This window comes from Vigna unguiculata, chromosome 11, assembly GCF_004118075.2.
Source record: "Vigna unguiculata cultivar IT97K-499-35 chromosome 11, ASM411807v1, whole genome shotgun sequence".
In the NCBI taxonomy this organism is placed as follows: Eukaryota; Viridiplantae; Streptophyta; class Magnoliopsida; order Fabales; family Fabaceae; genus Vigna; species Vigna unguiculata.
The window spans coordinates 32,669,535-32,693,337 of record NC_040289.1 but is presented as its reverse complement, the minus strand read 5'-3'; the positions used below and the strand labels follow the sequence as shown (position 1 = coordinate 32,693,337).

The 23,803-nt window shown below is 30.7% G+C and overlaps 2 protein-coding genes across 5 annotated transcripts; both read left to right on the top strand.

The window, feature by feature from the left end:
- The first annotated feature begins 1,755 nt into the window (after positions 1-1,755).
- On the top strand, positions 1,756-7,849 carry LOC114169803 (putative phosphatidylglycerol/phosphatidylinositol transfer protein DDB_G0282179). Its single transcript, XM_028055116.1, has 4 exons — positions 1,756-1,999; positions 3,042-3,143; positions 3,424-3,584; positions 7,513-7,849. Exons 1-4 carry the CDS (start codon positions 1,897-1,899, stop codon positions 7,618-7,620), a joined length of 474 nt encoding a protein of 157 aa, XP_027910917.1. The 5' UTR covers positions 1,756-1,896; the 3' UTR covers positions 7,621-7,849.
- Positions 7,850-9,336: 1,487 nt separating this feature from the next.
- LOC114169800 lies at positions 9,337-14,273 on the top strand. Of its 4 annotated transcripts, none has more exons than XM_028055111.1 (5): positions 9,337-9,560; positions 9,884-10,156; positions 11,443-11,663; positions 12,498-12,871; positions 13,847-14,273. In XM_028055111.1, the coding sequence occupies exons 2-4, from the start codon at positions 9,916-9,918 to the stop codon at positions 12,855-12,857; spliced, it is 822 nt and encodes a 273-aa protein (XP_027910912.1). In that variant the 5' UTR covers positions 9,337-9,560; positions 9,884-9,915; the 3' UTR covers positions 12,858-12,871; positions 13,847-14,273. The 4 variants fall into 4 exon arrangements, with proteins under 4 accessions (XP_027910912.1, XP_027910911.1, XP_027910913.1 ...); XM_028055110.1 differs by having other exon boundaries at positions 12,498-12,902; XM_028055112.1 differs by lacking the exon at positions 13,847-14,273 and having other exon boundaries at positions 9,928-10,156; positions 12,498-13,160.
- Positions 14,274-23,803: the final 9,530 nt, after the last annotated feature.

Below are 23,803 nucleotides of genomic sequence, written 5' to 3'. Positions count from 1 at the left end.
GAGTCGAACAAATGATTTAATTATTTATTAAATGAAAATAAAGTTTTTTAGTTTACAAAAATTAAAATGAAGCTTGAAAGTTGCAGATAAACTATATCATGTTTATAGATTTAAGTAAACTCCTTTAAATGTGTTTTTTGTTGGTACAAAGAAGGTTAACAAACAATTTAGATGTAGCCTATTAGAAATGAAGGGGACCCAAATCCTAAAACTGAAATCTGCCCCCGTTATATTTGTATTTTATTAAACGACCACCCATGCATTGCACGCGGTGCGTAGTTTATTTTAATTTATAGCTCTTACGCTTCAATAATGAACAGAAAATACTACAAAATTAAATAATATTTTCATAGATTTAAATGAAAGATACACCAACTCTATAAACAAAACAATACGCTTATTTTTAAATTTACATCATGCTGATATCATTAATGTGTTTATTATTTACGCCGGATCTTAAGGGGATTACTTAGAAAGATTCTACCTAAGCAACTTTTATGTGTATTTTAATAAAATATTAATGTTATGAAAAAATGACTTTTGTAATTTTTTTTTTCTAGATTAGAGAAAGAGAAATGAAGTTTTGGTTAAGAAGTTAATTGAAACATAGTGGTAGTGTAAAAATATTTTATTATAATCATAAAAGTTCATATCTAACTTTTAGTTCATGTGATGTAACTATATTACTAGACATATATGTAATGTTATTTTAAAAATTCTCATTTAAATGAAGATCGATCAAGCTATCCATTATTTTATCCATTATATTATGTCAAAAGCCTTTGACTTAATGCATGAATTGATATTTTAATATTTATAATTTATAATGCAAGAAACATATCACTTTAAAAATTAGGATTAAGTATGTTTTTGTCCTGAAAATAACAATTAATTATTCTTCAAAATTTTGATCTAAATTTATTTCTCAACTTTAGAGATGTCTGAAATTAGTTATTTTAGTCAAATTTTATTAAGTTTATTAGACGTTTTGAACACGTTGTTTAACTAATATAGAAGCAAAACATGTCACAAATGTTATAATGAAATGCATTTGACTAAAAGTTAAGAAACAAAAAACATATTTAATTTTAAAAAAATATATCTAGTAAACTTTTCGGTAGTTCATAATATAAAAAATATATAATCATATGAAGAAATTAAATATTAGAAGAAGTTATAGATATTAAATGTTTAATTAGTTGGATGGTACACATTTTTGTTCAGATATGTTAGTTTGATATCTATTTTTAAGAAAGTGTTAATCGAGTCTCAATTTTTGAAGAAATGTCTTGATTAGATTCTTTTCAAAATAAAAAAATTATTAACACCGTTAACTTTATTCATGATTTTTACTACTAAATTTTAATATAAATATCAATATTTAATTTCAATACCGTTAACCGCATTAATATTTTTTTTTATCTAGAAAAGACGTAATTGAAACATTTTTTTTTATAAAATTGAGATCCAATTGATACATTTTTAGAAACAGATATTCAAACAAAAATGATACACATGTCTGAGGTTAATTATATAAAGTAGAATAGTAGAATTCTTATATCGTAGAATCATCAATACTAAGAGGACATAATTTTTTTGGTATAATTTCTTTAATAATTTCATACTTCTTACTCTTAAACTGTTTTTTTTAACAAAAACTATGGTGCTAAATGTTATTTTCATTTTGGTAACTGAAAAAACAAAAATAGCCACACACGCTCATGTGCTTCCACGGTTATATTTAACGTTGAATCCGTTGGTTCACATTGTGGGAGCCACTAATTTTGTTTAATACCTAAGCAAAACCTTGTGTTTATCAGTACATCTCTTCCTTCCTAATTCTCACTCTCTCTTCGTTTATTTGTTCCTTCTTCACCCTTGTGCTTGCACTGAGCCATGGAGTTTCACTCTCTTCCCAAACTCTACCTTCTATTTTCCTTATCCATTCTCTTCCTTTCGCCCTTTCAAGCACAAGCTGCAACTAAAGTCACTTACTGCGGTACTTCATCACTCTCTCTTTGGGTGTTGACTTTTTATTCTTATCATTTTGGTTTGATCCGATCAGTTCAAGATAAGAGTAGAAATTTAGATTTACTTCTTTGTGTTCTAATGTTTGACTACTTCTGTTTGTTGATATTAACTTTTCATCTGCATAGTGGGTTTTTTCTACTCCCTTTCCCACACCCTCCATTTGGTCCTGCAAATTTCAAGGATTTATATGAAAAAAACAATCTTTTTATTGTTTGGGTTTTTGATTTGGTTTCTGTTTGAAATTGGAACCTGTTATTTTGGACCAAAAAACACTGTAGGAATTAGGTTGAGATTGAGATTTATTGAAGACAACGAAATCATGAAAGTGGCTGGCTCCTTAAGACTATCTCCTCCTATGTGTGTGTTTAAGAGGGTTGATCAACGATAAACACTGTTACTTAAATTTTTATAGCATCCAAGCATATGAGTTGGCGTCGACTATACTAGCGCAATTGATTGTATAGAAATGTTGCTTAAAAATTAGGAGAAAAAGAAAAACTATTGAGGAGAAAATTATCGATCAACAAGACAGAAGGTGCAATGAAAACTAAACCATTTGAATGCTGAAACTCAGGAAATAGAACTTTGATCCCCAAAAAAAAAATGATTAAAAGGAATCAATATTAGGACCCGCAAAACTAGATTAAAGAAAGACTATAGCAACTTTACTATTGGCATGAATTTCACACTGAATAGTGTTTTAATCTGTATGATATTTCAAGATCCATAAAATTAAGCTAAACATTTCATTTAAGCAACCATGCACTTTGGATGCTTGGCGAGACCTATGAAAAATTGTCATTTTTAATAAATTTTAGTGTATATTAAACCGTGCTTTAGTGTGAGCAAGTATTGCTAATATTTCTCTTTATATGAATTTTTGTGAACGTGTACTGTGTGTGATGTCATGTAGTGCTGGCAGCTTATCTGTGTTTATGGTTTGTTCAGATTGTTTAAATCATGGTTTATCTTCTTTACATCTATTTTTCCGCTGAAAAAAATCCTTGCAGATAAGAAGGCAAACTATCCTGTGAAGGTGTCTGGAGTTGATATATCACCAGACCCTGTGAGGAGTGGCCAACCGGCTACCTTTAAGATCTATGCTACTTCAGGTAATACCCCCTCCTGTCTTCTTATTTATCTAGTTTTGTAGATTTTAAATCATTCCATCAAATTTTATTTTATCTGCATGGTAGTACATTACATACATTTCAATGTTGTTTTTAAATTTTATGTGCAAGCAAAATAATTTGTCCAGACGCCTGTTATTTGCAAATGATTCAGAAGCTATCATTTATATTTTTGGTTCAACTTTCTTTGCTCCTTATCTTACAGTGTCACTTGTCTATTTTAACAAATTATAAGTGAGGTTTCTGTCTATCCTTCATGCAGGTAAACCTATTCTTGGTGGAGATGTAGAAATTGGAGTTTCATACGTTGGGGTGCCTGTCCATACAGAAAACATTGATCTTTGTAAAGAAGTAAAATGCCCTGTTTCTAATGGCAATTTTGTGATTTCACACACCCAAACATTGCCCATAATTACTCCACCGGTTAGTTTCATTTTATCACTATCTTACCAATGCCGATGACTTTGGGTGTGTTTTGAATCAATTCTCTAATGTAGAAAGAAGAATTAGTTGCTTCTGTGAATTTTTTATTTTTTAATTAATTTTGGAAACCAAACACGTACTGATTCTGTGTTAGAAAATCAATTATAATCAATTCTACATCAATTTGACGTAGAACCAAACACGCACTTTGTAAAAATATAATCCTATCAGGAAATATAGCTTCCTTTGATTCTGGTGCTAATTTTTTTATTGTTGGGCATTTACATATTTGCACTTGGTGTGTATTCCACCGTCTTCTCTTTTATAGGTTTGTAAATTAAAAATTATTGCAATTTAAAGTTTGCTATGATCAAGAGTAATTAAATTTATCCCATTAGAATGTGAAATGTCTTGCAGTGTTACTTCCTGGAGATCCTCCTCACATGCAGTACTTGTACACATGATTTTCTTTTTCTTTTGAAAAGTGGGTTTATTGTGGAACTTCAAACTAGCATTGTTTTCACGTAACAAGTTTTCCTTTATCCAAATGCACTTTTCAAAGTTGTCTTGTACTCTCTCTGTGACATCACGAATCACCGAATTGTGAAGTCACAGATCATTTTGCTACCAGTGAACATGCATAGAAGTGATCATTGAAATGCTATTTTTATCTGTGATGGTCATAGAAACTCAGTTAACAAACCTATGTAACAGATTGAATTGAATCAATAGTTATTCTGCTTGTCTAGATCAGCAGTCTCTGTTGGCTAAAAATGTTTAAAGCACGATCCATGATATCAAATGTCTGTTACAATACATGTATAAGGTGGTCAATGCTCTATGGTAGTTGATATTAGGCAGTGGTAAGCACGTGTAACAGAGATGAGATGGTTAGACACGAGGAAAGATAAAATAGGAACAGATGTATATGGAGAATGTTGAAGTATCTCCTATTGATAAGATTATGTTTGGACATATGGGAAGAACAACATAAGCTCTAGCAAGAAATGTTTATCAAGTGGAATATAATGTTGAGAAAGATGGAGAGAGAAAAACGAGAATTATTATTATGATCAAAGGCTTACAGAAACAGAGAAAGGGAAAGCAATATATAGCCATGCATGCAGGGGCAACTGCATGAGCCATGCATGTAGGTCTAACTATATTAGAAGAAATAGAAACTAACAATACAAGAGGGTACAAGTGGTATGTTAACACCCCCCTTTAACTTAGGGTGGTTGACGAAGATTAAACACCCTTGTTAGAACATCTGCAATTTGGAGACGTCTAGGAATATGACGAACCATAAGTTCATTTTTCTGTACTTTTTCCCTGACATAATGGAGATCAAGTTCAAAGTGTTTTGTGCGAGAGTGCATAATAGGTTTAGCTGTGAGAAGAATGGCACCAAGGTTACTGGAATGAATAACGGGTTTTTGAGGATGAAATGCGAAGCTCACAAGCAAAGAGAGAATCCAGAAGATTTCAGTGAAATTCGGCTTTGGTGCTACTTTGTGACACCGCCTTTTGTTTCTTTGAAGTCTACATGATAAGGTTAAAACCAAGAAATATGCAGTAGCTGTGATGGATTTACGATCATTAGGATCTGAGCTCCAATCTGTATCAGTGAAGGTATGAAGAGAAAAGGGAAAGCTGGGTGTGATGCGAATGCCATGAGTTGATGTTCCTGCAACGTAGGTAAGATTCGTTTGACAGCGTGCCAGTGATGAAGCTGAGGATTTTGCATGTACTGACAAACTTTATTAACTGAGTATGCAATATCTGGTCTTGTGAAGATGAGGAATTGAAGGGACAACGATTTGACGATACAATGTTCGATCGGTAAAGGCTGTAGAACCATCAACAGTTAATCTAAGAGAGGAGATCATCGGCGTATGTTGAGGTTTGGCTTCAACCATTTGTGCTTTGTGTAGAATTTGGTTGATGTATTTAGTTTGAGTAAGCTGAAGGGCACCATCAGAAGACCTGGTTGCTTCAAGAACCAAAAAATAGTGAAGAACCCCGAGATTTTTGAGGGAGAAAGTTTGATTGAGAGTGGTAATGAAACTCTGAATAGCATGTTTGGAAGAGCCTATCACAAGAATATCATCTACGTAGATTAACACAATAAAATGGATTTATCAATAAATTGAGTGAAGAGTGAAGGGTGAGAAATCTGAAATACCGAAGATCGATGATAATAAAGAACTGAGTTCTCCTGTTGTGGATAAAGAGCTTCCAAGCCCCTCTGCTATATTGTTCTTGCCTACTAAAAGTTTAAATGCCTCTTAGAAGGAACTTTAGACGGAAGTATGAACATCCAATGACTTAATATAAACAAGACAAAGGCCAAATTTTCAGTAACACTCTTTATAGGAAAAGTATTTTCTAACGGTTTTTTTTTCTGAAGCTTCATTCAGCATTCCTTTATAACTTTTGGTCGAATTATCTGTTAACAGACCTCTTGTACCCTCTTGTATAGTTAGTAGTTTATGTTTCTTCTCATGCAGTTACACCTGCATGCATGACTATATATTGCTTTTCCTTTCTCTGTTTTTGTAAGCCTTTGATCATAATAATAATTATCGCTTTTCTCTCACCATCTTTCTCAACATGGTATCCAGAGCTTAACAATCTCACCATGACCTCTGCAAACTCTGAAGTCACTATGCCCCTCCCAGCTCTTCCATCCCACCTTCCTTCATGCCCCATACTTTTTTCACCCCATTAGTCTCAAACTAGATGAAGAAAACTTCTTTGTCTGGCAACAACAAGTGCTAGCCACAATTAAAGGCTTGAAATTCTTGAAATTCCTTGATGGGTCCACTGTACCTCCGAAATATCTCACTGAAACCGATGCCTGAAGGGTCAGATTTGACTCAATTGTTATTCACGTGCAAACCTTTCTAATCTTCTAGGCATATAAGGCTTTCTTAGGCAGAAGGTGAATAGAATAGATTGAAGGTACAAGGATGGATGGGCACATTTATGCATCGGTGGATAGATGTAACAGAATATCAGAAGGGAGGTAGTTTCCTGCTAAAGGTAGCTAGAAGGAAGTGGAAGATGAAAATGGTAAACTTAGAGCGGGTGCTGGAATGTTTACCTTTTCGAAATGTCAACTGTTGTGGTCTCTTTCAACATAACAATACCTATCTCGGAGGGACTTGGGGATGAAGTGTGCATTCGACATGGTGTGTCACTATGTCTAAATATAAGAAAATTGTGATGAAATTTGGATTCAGGGAGAACAACTCCGAGAATCTCCACAACCAGAAGCAGGGAAACTAGAATTAAGAATGGTATCCTTTGCCAATGGAAAGAAAGAGAAAGCAGAGATAAAATTTTAGGGAGAGAAGTATGTTATTTTTGTCTGATTACTTTTTCATTTAGCCTACTAGGCCAAACCAAATTAGCCAGTTAAAGCAATATCCGGAAAAGAGATTTTAACAAATCACTCCACTGTCTAGTGCTACACAAGCAACCCAAAAAAACAATAATTCATGCAATAGAAAACAAAGCTGATCACAAAACAGAAAAACAAGAAGTTATTTAGGTCAAACCACAAGATAAAAGGACAACGTTATAGCTTTGTAACTACTGTAACAAAAAAACACAGCTGAATGTGAACTGTGAGTACCCATCTCCCTCAAAAGACAATTTTTGTTTCATTTGATGCTTGATCTCAGCACTCAGGGTAATAGACATTGATAAGGTGATAATTAGCACCTATTGTCACGTACTGTGCTGAAGTTTTGGTTGGGTCCTAAGGCAAAGAGTAATGAAGTGCTAAAATTTTCTTGAACTCTGTCTTCTTGGTTAAATCATCCTTGTCTTGGACAGCAAAATTCTGTTGAGTTAAAACTTTTGTTTTCTTTAAACCTCACATTACTGAGCTCATTTTTCCCTGACTTTGTTCGTTCTGCAGGGACCTTACGCTCTGAAGATGACACTGAAGAATGATCGGGACGAGTTGTTAACTTGCATTAAGTTTAATTTTAAGATCGTTATTGGATCTTTGGTGTCTGATATGTGAAGTGTCCTTTGTATGATTGATCTGGCGAACTTCTCTGCTTCATTGTCAAGTGTTTTCATTGTAAGTTGTACCGTGTATCACCTTTCACCAGTCAGAATCATGTAAGGCTAAAATTCAGTGATGTCAAAGTCATGTCAATGACTTTGGACATGTGATGCTATGTAAGGTTAATGACTGAAAATAATGTTTCTGTTTAGATTTAATTCAATTTTATTAAGTTGTCTAATGAGATGTTGTCTCTTACATTGTGTTTTCGTAAGGCATAGAAAAAAAATATACTAAATTATCTTATCAATACTAAATTATTCAATAAATAGTTGTATAAAAAATAATATTTATTTTTTTGTTTTAGCCATCTATAATACAGCGGTAATGAAGGGAGTAACTTGTATTTCTACCTGTTTTTCAATTAATCTAGTGTTGGAATAATATATTCTCTTAGAAATCTCATTTTGTATTCTTACTTAAATTTTAAAAATTTACTACTATTTTTTCTTTAATTTTCTCTCTTGTTTATATTAGAACATTGTTCATATATTATTATTTTTTGTATATAAGTTTATTATTAACATGTTTCTTTCCTTTGATTATATCAAGTGTTGGTTTAAGCACTAACATGAAATCTTATTTAGAAAACACGAGTTTAATTTTATCATATCAACATCATGTTAATTATTTTGAGCTTTTAAGTTTATTATAATTATTAAGTAAATTTAGAAAGCAAATTATTAAGCAATATCATACTTAAATAATTACACAAAAAGATAGGGTAGTATAAATTAAAATTAGCACACATCAATGTACGATCAAAAGTACTATAAAAATGTCAAATTTACATTTTAAAAAAATCAAACACGCTAGTTATATAAGAAATTTATCAATAAAATAATATTTTATTGATTAAACTGATTTCATGAAATAAAAATTCAAAACGTATATATCTTTTCCTTTAATTTTCATCATGTGGATTAAATGACTTTTTATTCTTTATAAATTTTTGAATTTTACATATACTTCTCAGTAAAAATATCGTCCGTTTTGGTTTTTGAATTAACTTTTAATTTTGATCTGTAGGTTAGATAATTTTTTTTTTTAGAATTTGAATCTCCTATTTCTGTTAGCGTGTAGAATCTATAAAGATTATTAACATGCATGAGGTTTTTTTCTGGAATCCTTTGTTCTTTTTGGATGAAGTTGATTAATTTATGGTCCAACAAAAAGAACTTTAAAAAATACATGTACTAATTATATTCATACACCCCCCCCCCACCCCCCCCCCCCACACACACACACACATATATATATATATATATATATATATATATATATATATATATATATATACACACGGTGGCACAGTCATATTTTTTTTTCTTTTAAGCAAAATATTTAAAAAATGCTGGTTTTTACTAATTGTTTACAATAGGCTAATAAAACACATAAACATGAATAAAAGAAAATTTACAACAGAGGTGAGAAAAAAAACTATTGAAGACTAAAAGAAAAATATATAGATTTATGGGAACAAAAAATACCGACAACTTGTTACTCAATGTCACTGAATAACAAGAATAAAAAAATAATAATTTTTTTAATACCAAAATTGAAGAAAAAAATATTGAGAATGTATTCAAAATTCGCAAATTTACGAAAATGTTATTTAATTTTTAAATATTATTTTATGGTCGCTAAATCTTTTTGTCTTTACTCTTTGTCTTTATTTTTCCATGTGTATTTTGCAAACTGTGAGCAATGCTGGTAGAATTGAGTTCTTCCTCCTTCTCGAATTAGGGTTTTCAGATTTTCATTTCACTCTCACTTCACCATCCTCATCATCTGCAATGTCTTTCCCTTTGGATCGCTAATAGTTGAACATATAATTCCATTTCCCCTCTCGTTCCGTTTCGCTAACTCGACATTCCAAAGTGCTAATTGATTCGGTACGTTATAGAACACTGTTGACATATCTTATCTTTCTTGTTTTCCCCGTTATTTTGCACGTTCTATACTTGCAATAGTCAGCTATGATTGATTTACTTAACTTTTTAGTTTGATTTCTTTATTTAACCCTAGATTCTATGACTTATGTTTATTATACAAACTCATATGACTTATGTTTTGAAATATCTGTTTCAATTTGTTTGTGGAACGTTTCAGTAAGAGCAAGTAATCGGTACATGCATGTTGCGATGTTGCTATATGATTGTAGTGTGGGTTATGTGGTTTAGTGATTGGTTTGGGTTTTGTGGCTTTGATGTCTCAGAGGTTGTGTTCACATAGGAGTTGTTTGTGACAATGCGACGGCAGGGGCACTATGGGGATCCATCTGCCAACACTAGTGTTGGTGGCCAGATGCATCATATGGTGGCCGGTCCAAGGGGGGAGGCCAAGTCTGGTAATTTTGAAGGACGGCTCGAAGCCTTTACTCCAGAGAGAGAGAATCCGTATGCGAATTCCAAACCAGAGGGTCAGTGGAGATGGGAAATGGATGAATCAAAGATGTCCAATTCAATGACATCTCGAATGTTTAGTGAAGGCAAGTATTTTTCGCTGCCACTTCACACTTGTTTGTTCTTCTGATAACCTAGCTATGTGCTGCATCTGGCTTTGCGGAGACAATCATGTTTTTGAAGTATGTCCGTTTGGGACCCAGATATATTGAAGTTGTAACTAAGTATTGTTTTTACAGGATTTTATGATTATTTAGTATAATGTATATTTTGATTTCTTGGCAATTTTTTTTTCGTGAAATAGAAAAATATGTTGAGTCCTGAATGGTTGATTTGTCACTGAATAAAAAGTAGGATCTATGATGTAGACTTAAAGGAGAATAGTGTGTATGTATGATATATCTGCTGCTTTTTACTCTGTTGCCAGAACTAAACCACCTGATAAATGGCATAAGACAGAATAACTCATGGTGCACCTGTGGACCGAATTTTTGTAAAAAAATTATCGAGAAAGTTTAAATGCTGAATTGGAGACAGAGCAAAGAGAAGACGAGGAAACAAAAAGATAGTAAATGAGATTATAAAGAAGACTAGGAAATGAAGAGACGTTGTATGGTGTAGTTATAGTATCTGAAGTATTGTGGCTTAAATATGTTTTTGGTCCTCAAAAGTATGATATTTTTTTGGTTTTAATTCCTATAAAAAGGTTTATTCGGTTTTAGTCCCCCAACATTTTAAAAAATGTGGTTTTACTTTCAGGTGAGGGACTAAAAGCACATGATTTTTGTAACTTTCAATGACTAAAAATCAATATAATATAAATATATATATTTTTTTTTAATTTTGTGCGGAGAGTTATATCTTCTCTACTAAATGAAAGGAAAAACAGTTAAATTCCCTGTAGACTGTGGTTGTTAACATTTCTTCTGTGTTTTAATATGGAGATTTTTGTTTCTAAATTAGAAGTGAGGTATTAGCACAATACTTTTGAATACACTTCAGAAAATAGATTAACAATTCACGTGTCTCAATTGGGCAGCATAATCCTTTTAAATGTCATCATTTCCATTTTGCTATTAAATGCATATAGTTATTCTTGTTCCTGTCATCCTTTCTGCAAATTTTGCTTCTTTTTTGATGAACGCACTTAAAAGTAGTTCTTGATGTATAAGAGATGAATTTATTTTAATTTTAATGTCTGCTTTTATGGAGTTCTAATTCAGCAAACATGGCACATTTTCAGAACTATTTTGCTTTTGAATTTTTAAAACATTAGCTTCCGTGTCTAGAAGGCCTGGTTACACAGGTTTATATTATAGAAAGAGTTTTCAAACTCCTAAACAGAGGGGAACCGTTTCATGTTCTAGTGTAGGTCAAGGGGTTGATGCTTCAAAGTCCTATTTTCAAGGGCAGGGCCGGAGCAACAATGATTCCAGATCTCAGGCTCATGAAGAAGATATGGATGTTGGATACGAAGGAAATCATTTATCACAAACTTTTGAAGGTCTTGAGCAGAATTTTCGTGATGACATTATTAAACTCACTAAAGAACAGAATGATGCTGAAGATGCAGAATATGCCAGGCACAGAGAGGTCTGTGATAAACATAAAAATAAACATTATTAATTTGTTACTGTGTTCTTGAAATATCGTATGTCCTTTACTCTTTTTGCAACTTCTTTTGTCTTGTTTCTTTCTTTTTCGTAATAGATGTTAGACAGTTTGCCTTTTTTTGAAGATGTTAAAGATACTGTTGAAGCCGTAAAACTTTTTATAGTTGTTACGGAAAGTTAGAAACACACCAAGGTATCAGACACAGATCCTCTTAGAATTATGATTTGCAGGGATCGAACTATGTCAATGCAAGCTTATCAACGGGTTTCTATCTCCATTTATGGAATAACTTCTGGAAGCAAAAAAATTGTTCGTAATGGATAGTTTTTCTGTAACTTGTATACCTAGGCTTTTTCCATGACATTTGATAAACTTGAAGTCATTATGCAAATGCAAAACTGCAGTTATAAACTGCTCTTTTTGCATCTAGGTTGATAAACTTGAAGTGATAATGCAAAACTTCAAATACAGCAGCTGTGTACTTTTGTGCCATCGTTTAAGAACCAGCCCAGTTTGCAGTGATCTTAGTTATGTGACCCATTTTTCTAATACTTCCTGAATATTAAATTGACGTGCAAAATTACCTTTGCACAAATATTTATTCTCTTATTCTTGACTCGGGTTCTTCTATCAGCTAATTGTGAGCACTGGGTCAGTTCTGTCACCTGCATCTTTCCTTGTATTTTAAACAATCTGCACAACTATGTCTTGAAGCTGGATATTTGCATCACAGTGGGTGTTGCAAGGATAATCTTGTTCGTGATATTTTCAATTCCGTTGAGCTTTACATAAGTTCTACATATTTCTTTTCAGAAAATTAATGCAATCAATGCTCAGTATGAAGAAAAACTGGCAGCACTTCGAGCTCAGCATAGCAACCGAAGAGCTGAATTTCTTCAAAGGGAAGCACATGCTAGGCAGCAGCAGTACCAGCAATTCATAAGGGATCCTTACCCTAGCAGTGGCATGGCACCCCGCGACCCTCATGGTTTCAACAATTCGAATGCTCCAGGTGTGGGTGGAGAAGTGCAACGAGGCTATTCTGCCGATCACTTTGATCCTTACAGGGAGAGAGCTCGATTTCTTGGGGGTGGTAGAGATCAAGGATTTGAACCTAGGGGTCCATATCCTGGTGGTCGTGTCTACGACACTGGTTCACGCTACTACAATTGAGTTTTGACCCAAAGGTTTATCTCTCATTTTGGGTTTCTACTGCAGGTGAAATTATATTGACATGATCTAATGCTTCTAATGCTTTGTCGTCTTACCATCTTTTTGTTACCCTGTTTACGGAAGTTAACTGTTATTTATATAGATCAACATTGGAGGTGCACACTTCTATTGGTGTTGTGCATTTAGATGTAGAACCACTAGGATATTTGTTGTTTGTGCTTATGAAAGTCAATAACATAAAAAACTATGTAATACGGTATTTCATTTAATTCAACTGCATACGGAGAGATAGCATTACTCGGATAACTTGTTGCAAGCATCGATGCCAACCACGCAAGAAGCATAGCAAAGCACCAAACCTTGTGCTTCTGCTGCTGGTCTTCGATGTTTGTGATCCAAAGAGTAAAAAACGCTAATTTAAAAACCCAAACAGATAACAAACCAGTGAACCATTTTAGTCCCTAAATGTGTCTTGCTTTGACAGCTTGATTTTTGAAGGTAAGGAGATTTTAAATAAGTCTAAACCTTCTAGTTGTGTCATTTGAGTTTCTACACTTGACTATTTATAGTCATGTTGGTCACTTATAATTTCACTCGCATTTTAATTTTTAAAGTAGTATGGTTGATCAATTATACTATAGATAATGTTTTCAGTTTTTCTTTTCTTTTCAGTTTTAGGACTATTGTGATTGTTACACACTTTTAGGGCTAGTGTGATTTACCGAAAAATAACAAGAAGCTCTAAAGTCCAAACTGGGCACAAAAGAATATAGAATGGCCTTTAAATATTCAATGACTCATGATAGGACAATAGTTGTTGCAGTATATCTAATGCCATCAATTTAAGAAATTTAGTAAGTGACTTGGAATGATACGTCCTGTGATGTTACATTATAAATAAGTAATTATTGTATAAAATTGTTTGGAGGGTGAAAAATGAGCAATTCATATAATTCATATAAGTGTTTTTCTTCCAATTTCTTCCCCAGCCCATGTAACTATAAACAGCATAGCTCATGATCAGAACGAGGGAGAATAATGGTATATCTGAAGCGTTGGGGAGGACGTATTCGGAACTCAGGCAAGGAGCATACTGCAGAAGACGATGCCTCCAACCACTCAGTGGGCCTGGATCGTGAACTTGTACAAGCCCATCAGATCCTGCTTCTTAAAGAGCTTCTTTGCGATTGCATCTGTTGGGGGCACTGATTGGTTGTAGAAGGATGACATCTCTTAAGCTTTTTCGTTGGTTTGGTTCTAATTTTTTCAAGTTGGGGGCACTGACTGGTTATGATTTTTCTTCTCTCTTCTCCCATGATCTCTTCTCTCTATAACGGTAAAATCAGTTTTTGTTAATACGCAACTGTATTCTGTATAAAATACAGACTTTATTCTAAACAGTTTCTATGCCATGCATACTTGTTTCAATGAGAAGAAAAATAAAATAAAATAAAATATTATATCAAATTAAGACAACCACGACGACATTTGCATTATTAAAGATTCTCTTAGAAATGATTGGATGTTTAGATTATACTGAAACCGAGTTTGCAAATTTATCGCTGCTGCTATTCAAGCTAAGTTACGTTGATGGATCACAAAAGTGGGTTTAAAAGAAATTAATAACGAGATTGAAGCGCCTGATTACCGATTAAGTGGACAATTAAGTTATCAAGAAGAAAACAGATAGCAAAATTTTCAGAGGATCTACTTTTGAGCTGGAGACCCTGAATAACCATTATAAGCTTACAATTATAGTTAGAAAAAAGAACTTAACTTCTCGTTGAAGTCTTTCAAATAATTTGAGGTAAACTTTGTATATATATTCTTGAATTACGAATATTTAATTTTTGTTCCATTAACCTTACAAGGTGAGTTTTTGGCCAGGACTCATGATTGTTTGAAAATATTTTCGCTTTGAAATTTATATCTTCATCTGTGAATTTTATGTATGATTTAACCATTCATGAAGTTTGATCTTATTTAGAATCAATGCAATATCACATGTGGTTTCCTATGCTTTATTACCTTTTGTTTTTGTATATTTTGAAAATGACATCGTAAATTGTGCATATAAAAAAATAATAAAATATTTTGACTCACTTAAATTAGTTTACTTTAACTCCACCATTTCATTTATCTTTCAATTATCTATTTGGACAATGATACTATGACTTTCATTTTTTTACTCTCATTCTTTATTTTCTAATGTGGCTTAATATGCGTCATTGATTAATGTACCACTATTTTTTTCTTTTGAAAAAATCAATGACCTACACTAAATCACGTCAATGAGTAAAGGATTGTCAAAATATAATTTTTCTATCTGTTTTAATTTATTTTAGTGATGTGATATGATAATTTAAGGGTAATTAGAGTGTTAGTGTTAAAATGGATAAAAAAATGGATAAAAATATCATTATCCTTTAAAAAAAATGAAAAGTTGAATAGGATTATAAATACTTATCATTCATTTAAATATATTATACTTCCCGTTTGTAATGCATTTAAACTTTAGCATGCAATTAATTTATGCAAATGTAACTCGTCAATGTACATTAATGGAGCTTATGTGGAGTCTGTCATTGATGCCACAGTAACTAGACTATCATGAACAATACAGCAGAAGTATTTTTAATAAACGACACTTTTTGCAAGAAAACATTGTCGTGTAAGCATTTCATATTCATTTTGTTCTTTATATTAGAGTCTTACACACAGAACATGTCTACAATTTTTTGTGAAGAATTAACTACTTGACTTCAAGTTTCAACAATAGTTGTTACTATCAAGTTTATACAGTCTAGCTTTGTGCATTGTGTGAATCAGTGTTAGTATTTTCTGAGGTGCAGTTTTCTGTAATGTTAGGTATTGTGAAGCTATAGTGAGAAGTTAGATAGTGGAGAGTAGCAGAGAGTTTTGGTAATTGATGAAAAGGGGTTCCAATATATAGTCACTTCATGAAGAACAAGCTGGAGACATGTTGATTTTTGTGCAGATAATAATCTTGATCTGTCAGCTTGTATTGCGCATGGAAGTGACAAATCTTACGTACATGTTCCTTTAAGCTGCCAGGTGCTCATTATAGAGGACATGTCCATCTAAAAGTGCTGTTCATCTTTTCAATACCCATGTTCACCCCATCAGCATATCAGAGAAGACAAAATCTGCAGCTGCCTATGTTTTTTTTTTTTTCAGAAGAGTTTTTGAAAGCATAAACATATGAACATAATATTAGAGTACCTATATATATATATATATATATTCAAATACTAAGAGCGTAAAACTTCACTAACATTATTGTTACTGATGTCAAAAATTCAATGTGAGCTCAAGGATCACATGCAAAAAATATAAAGTTGAGTACTACACATGAGTGAAGATCCTTGAAGTCATTATCTTGGTTAGAGGTGGTATTAATATAGTGGTTTGAACTCATATTCTAGTGTGTTGTATCTTCTTAATAAATTTATTTTTAAAAGATTACGTATCCCATTAAGATGGAGAGTGAATGGACTCTCACTTAAGGAAAATCGTTAAGAATCCAAATGTGAGTCAAAGTTTCATATTAAATAAAATAAGAAATTTGAACATCATATAAAAAGAAGATTTATAAATTCATTACTTTTAAATTGTGTTTATATGAAACTATATTCAAATGGATTATGAAAACGAAGCGTGTTCCTTTGGCGTGGTTTGTGAGGAAATGGGAGAGCGAAATTGATCAATTCTCTCATCTTGCGAAGGTTGAGAAGATTTATGGGGATAGTGTGCCATTTTACATATATAACCCTGTCACGTGTTGTTTTGTTTTCGTTTTGTTACTAGATTGTTGAAGCATGGTAATCTGAGGTGCAAGCTCCATGTGAGTCTATGTGCAAGTTCTATGCGTTTGGATTGAGTGTGTGTTGCATGTTTAGGGACATCAATTATGTAACTAATGTTATATTTTGTCTTTGGTAATATAATTGATTACGTAACCGATGTTGTGTGTGTAATAATAATCAATTAACACACCGGTGCAAGAACATAAAATATATAGTGGTGTGCTTAATTTTGAGCTTCCATTTCTTGTTGTACAAGGTGATTCGTGCACATATTAGGTACCATTGATCAAATTTTTAAAATTAATCACATATAACATAATTAATTATATCCTAATTTTAATCTAATAACAATTTAAATTTTTATTACAAAACATCAACAACTTTTTCACTAATTTAGAAAAACGAAATGAATAGTGCAATGTCAACATATTTTGAACATGAAAACCAAAAAATAAGTAAAATTTTTAATTTCACTCATAAAATAAATTTTTCCCCATTCATACTAAACTAAACTGTAATCGTTAATTTTCTAATTGCATTATTTTTTTTACAATTTATTAAATAATAATTATTAAATTTTAATATTTTTAACTCATCCAATAATAATAATTTAATTTTACTTTTATCATCAAGCGTATTTTTTTTATTTACAAATTCTATTTATTAAAACTTTTTTTTAATCCATCACATCATTCAAATCATTCATTAGCTTTCATAAAATTCATCTCTAAATTCATTCACTCCAACTTTTAAATTCATTCAAAAAACACACATTCATCCATATAAATTTATTAAAATTTATTTTCACACTTTCAAATCCATCTTATCATGAGAATCTAACATAAGATTTTAGGTTAAAAATGAGATCTATGTGAGATAGACTCATGTATCACTGTTATTTCCCGAAAAGATCTCCTAACAAGACCAGAAGACAAAATTGAGCCCAAAATAAACTTTGATGAAATTGTCCTGATACATCTTATGATAAATAATATTCTTAAAGCTTTGATTTTTAACTCCGACAATCACACTGTAAAATTCATGTAGCTGATTAGATAAGACCTTGTTACTATTATTATTATTATCACCATTATCATTATTACAAAGCATATAAACAATATATGGCGCCCTGCATTATATACCTAACAAAAGTAGCAGATTCTTCTGTTATTCACATTATTAACACTAGAAGATGAATGTATGCAGGAGAAAGATTAAACAGGAAAGCCCTTCAACAGATTGAAGCATAAATTTGTTGATTACAAAACCAGAATAAGGAAATTGAAGGACATGTTGAGGGAGAAAAGAAGAAACAAGATTTTGGTGTGATTACAGAAGCACAGGATTTTAGCAGTAGTAAAGTAACATAATGTCTGACATTTGTTAGTTTTGAGCATCATGGACCACATTTCCATATTGGTGTTAAGCTGTGGCAGAAGTACTTGAGACAGCCTTAAGGGAGGGACCACTCATTGATAGGACTTAGGATTATTTAGACATTCATGAATTTGTCTTTGTCATTCACTTATCTTGTTCACAGATATATAATAATTTATATGTAACTGACTGGGGAATATGAAGTAAAGTTTAAATGAGACAAAGATGATGAAACTAGATATAGAAGAAGCCACTTGTGCTACTTCAGTTAAAGAACAACACTCTCAGAAACCACTTATTTAATATACAATGGCCTGTTTGTTATGTCGAAAAAAAGAAAGTGCTTCTGGTATACAATGATTTAAGAATTACTTTTCAGAGAGTTATTTTTATAGAAGAGCAGAATCTAATTTATGCTTTTCAAAAAATAGTTTTGTATTATTCGAAGGTAATTTTTGTTCTCACTATAATAATGGCCTGTCTGTTATGTAGTAAAAACAAGTGCTTCTGATATAAAGTGATTTAAGAATTACTTTCCATAGATTTATATTGCTACAGAAAGGCAGAAGGTAATTTATGCTTTTTAAAAAAAATATTTTTGTGAGAGATTTCAAACAAAGTAATTTAGTCAACTTTAATATTTCTTTTTCAGATTTTGGTCATTTTGTTATTTTTATAATAATTTTTTAAAAACAACTACATTGTTTAATATTTAAAGAATTTCATATTTTAAAAATATACACTCAATTATTAGAATTCTTTTGGTACACTCAATATAGGATTTCCAAGTCAGAAATATATTTTAAAGATAAAATTGTGATAGGAGTTTCATGTTCTAAAGCGTACAATGTCTCAGATGTGAGACTATTAGGTGTACCAAAATGAGCTGATACGATCCTATCCAGGAAAGAATATGATCATATCTAAATTTGAATCTTCAATTAGCACGACACGAATAAATCAGAGAAGAACGCAGAATAAGATAGAGATGGAGGATGCTACAATATAACAGATTGATAAGTCAAGTGAAGATTTGTCACAAAGATGTTAATCTTTGATAAGAATCGGATGCCTAAGCCAATAACAAAGAGAATCCTCTCTTTAATGAGATTAAATTCAATATATGGCTAAAAGTGTGCACATCAGTTTTTGGTACCTCTATTTATATGCACATAAGTTTAAGAAAACCTGAAAACCCTACAAGAAGACTCAAGCCCAAAACATAAAAGCATAAACTAATTTATAAAAGAAAGCTCAAAGCCCAAAACCATAGAATATAACTAATTTCTAAAAGAAAAACCAAAGGTTCATCTTCAAGTTCTTCTTGTATATAATCTTGGGATAGTTCTCTATCATTCCCTTCTTCTTGAAGTGAATTTATCCTCAAATTCATACCAGTTGAAGTTTAGGAGATAGTCTTCTATCATACCCTCATTCTTAAAGAGAATTTGTCCTCAAATTCGTCTCACGTAAAGATTCTTTATCACGAGCCATTCAATTGAGGGTTATGAGAGTTTTCGTCTACACAGACGATGTTAATATTCAATCTGAAGTCCGTTGAGATAACATAATTTTCTCTTTCAACCTTTCGAATAGTCTTTTAAATACAAAATCATGAGAAGAGTTTAAGGCTCTAAAGCGAGCAATACCTCAAATACCTTAATGGTGTTATCGCAACCGTCACATCAAATAAAATAAACTTAATAATGGTTATATTAAGACCTAATTGCATATATTCAACTATGCTCATATTTTCAGTTGCACCCCAACTTATTTTAACATGTACTATGATAGGTAAAATTTAATTTAAACAATGCATCAATTAGAAGGTAACATTGCCATGATAAATAAAATGTGACCTAAATTACATGTTGACCACATGAAATGGTAAGTGAGACATGATGTTTTGTTGGAGGCAATTCAACAATCAAGTTTTCAAATTTATTATGAATGTCCGTATTACAAGGTAGGATTTTCATGAAAGTTATGACTTTTCTTCATTACTTCCACTTAGCGAGCTTTGTATGTGAAGAAATAATAACACAAAATGGGTAAATTGTTACCGTGGACATGAAGAACAATGAGGAGAATGTTAGAAATTTCATCCTCTTAAGATTCCTTTGAAAATAGTGGAAAAAAAAGAGTGTTGCACATTTTTTGAAAAGAGAGTATGTCATCCATATGGTAACTATATGTATTTTGGTTTGTTATTCTCATGTTGATTGTGATAATAAAAGTGTTTTGTTTTCTTTCTATTTTTTGTTTTATTTTTTTAAATGAACTGAGCCAATTTAATTGTCTCATATCGGTACATATGTTATTGGTGACAAAAAAGTGTAAAATTTGCGTGTACAATATGTTATATGTTAAGTTTTAGGTCATGGATGATGATTTATTTTGATGTATTAAGGTAGATTTTAGATTATGGATGATCGGATTTTTGTGATGTATTAAGTTAGACTTAGATCATGAAATTTGGGAATAATGTGAATTGATCGGTAGAAATTATGGGACGAACAAAATTTGTAGTAAAATGTGTAACAAAATCTTAATTATAATATTATTTTAATAATATTATTATTTAGTTGGATTTACTTGAGTTTTAGTTCAACATAAAAAATGTGTCACTTAATTCATAAGATGTACTGAGTTAACTTTGGCTCATATAAATTTTACTCCAATTTATTAGGTTCAATTAAGTAAAGTTGAGTCGCCGAATTATCCAAAATGAAAAAAATTGTGTTCTAACAATATGTATTTAAATTTACTCGATACTTAAAAGAATGTCTGAACAAAGAATGACAACAAGATGAGATGAGTAAGTTTGATTATACTCGTCTTCTTCTCCGAAATAAAAATTTATAGCATATATTCATATTTCTCTTGAGTATGATAATTGTGTCTCATCTCTATTCCCGGTGGGTAGTGGATACTCATATTCATATTATCTTAAATGTTAATTAAATAATTTTTTTATTAAAATATAAGATTCAAAGAAAAAAACACATGATATTATCAAGAACTCAATGTAAAAAAAATACATTTTATATTTTTCATTATCAAAAGTTTAAGGAAGAAATTATATTTGCATAAGTCTTAAAATTAGAATAACTCCAATAATTTGAGTGACCTTCATATTTATAAAACAAGATCAATTAAAAAAAGAAAATAAAATTTTGTGTAGAAAAAAAAAGTTTTTCAAATAAAACAAAACTAAAAACCATAGAAATATAAAATAAAATGGTTTTTCATTTTACCTTCTAAACTATTGAACATTAAAAATTGATACTAAACATTATTTCACGACAAAAATTAAGCAACAATGTTAAAAAATAAATAAAAAAGAACGAAATATAATCTAAAAATTATTTCATTTGATAAAATTATGATTTATGTTTTGTGATTATAACAAGATCATAAAAAGGAAAACAAATATTAATTTAAAGAAATTTCTTTTATGACGATTTATTATGCTAATTATAATCGATTCAGCCCATAAATGACATGGTCACATAATTATAAATTAAAAGTAAATGACAATGTGATATAATTGTAAATTTTAAAGCTTCTTTTGCAAGTTTCGCTCTAATAGTTTTATAAAATCTATACTTTTATGTTTTAATGTTTATAATTTGAAAAAAAAAATAATTAATTACGTAACGAAATATGTTTTTATTCTTATTAAGATATTATAGAGTATTTATTATACAAGGTTCACATTTCAAATTTAAAACTCTCATCATCATGTTACATTAGTTAATATGTTTCAATAAACTTTTTTTTTATAATATATGTGCCATCGGTTCTTCTAGAAAAAAAAATGAGCTTTTTAAAATGAAGAAAACATCAACCATGTTTATTAATCTTATTGGTCAATTGTGATAACTTTTCAATGCATTTTCCCTTTGCTGCACGTGCCAATGTTTGTTGAAAACAAAACTTTTGAAAGGACGTTTACATTTTTTGTTTTGTTTTCTGTTTTTAATTTTAGAAAATGGGAGGTCTAAACTTAGATAGAAGAAAATCAAATTGTCTTTATAAAATATGACTTTTCAGATTGGAAAAAGAATTCCCGCCAATTATCACTATTTAATAATTCTTTTTGAAAAGTAACATTTAATAATCAAAGATAATTTTGTAATTGTATTATTTAGAGCAAATAATATAAAGTATAAATTTATAATAAATTTTTGTAAGAGTTGTCAAACCTTTTTCAAATATATGGATTAAAAAACAGAACGTAATTTGTCAGAATTTGCTTGGTACTTTTTGGTAAGTGGACGAAAAGACTTAATTTTTTTTTTGTCAAAAATATGATTTTGGTGACCAAAACGTTTTTTATCATTAAATGGATAAAATTAATTTACTAAATTATACAGAAGAATATAAACTTATAAAAAAAAAGAATATATACCTTTTAATATTTATGACAAAGGGCAAGTATTTAATTTGTTAAGTTCTTATTCTGTAAAAGGAAAAATAGAGAAGAAAAAGGCCTGAAAGAAAATAATCCCGTATCTTATTTGGGTCACATTATTTTGTAAGGAACGGAACGGACAAAAAAATGAGGACACATGCAATGTTGTAATTAAGCCAACTATTGTGACTATGACTATATATACAATAAAATTAGTTTCTTTACATTGCAAAGATATTTATAAATTGTAGACTTTATAAATGAAATAAATAAAGAGAATTAGAGATTAAGAACGAAATGGAAAGCGTGGTAAAAAGGAAATTCTGAAAATCTAATAGAGATTTTTAAAGATTTTGGAGATTTTCCTAACTTTCATTATTACTTGTAACTACTTTCTTTTTTTGGATTATTTTAATGTTCCTAGGAACTAGGAGAGTTCAAAGAGGAATTAACTTATTTTGCATTTGTATGTTAATGCTGATGCTTTTTTTCAACTTTAAATGTTTTTTCTGTTAACAGTTTGGGTTTTTGATATTGATATGATCTAATATGTTAAGGGAAGAAGAACATAACATTAAAAAGACTCTAAAATTGATTGCTAATTTTATTGTAAAATTATGATTAAATTTACTTTGTAGAATTCCACAGGGTAGATCTTTGTAGTTCTTTTAAGATTGAGTAATTCGCTTTATTTTTACTGTTTTTTACAACTAACCTTTGATAAAATTAATGTTGCATGTATGCATCACGACGAATCATATTGTACATTTTGATTTGAGTTAAATTATCATGTCTTAAGTTGATATATGAAATCTGTTAACCTGTTCTTCTAAATTTTATTTTTAATGTTTGATATGATTTTAATGTAGTTACACTAGCGGAATATTGAAATATATTTAGGACCAAAATAATTTTATGCCAAAAAATTGGGTAAGATATAAATTAAAAGATTGGAACTTCTCATTCATGTTTGAACTACATGAACTAAAGTCATATATAAGACAAACTCAAAGGGACAAAATTACTAACTAATTCTTTTAAAACCAATTGAGGGTTTTTTTTTTCTTTTGAAAAATTTACAAATTTTGTTTCAAATAAAGTTATGTTAGACATTTATAAACTTTAATATCTCAGTTAAATTGATACCTCAAAATTTATCAATTATTTATTATTATATGAAAATTTATTAAAAAAAATATATTTTTATCTATATCTGATTTTGTATTCCTTGATTATATTTTTGTGACAAACATAGTAATTTTGGAATTAAGATCTGAATCGTTAGAAGGAATGATACCCAATTTACTTGATTCAACCAAAATCTT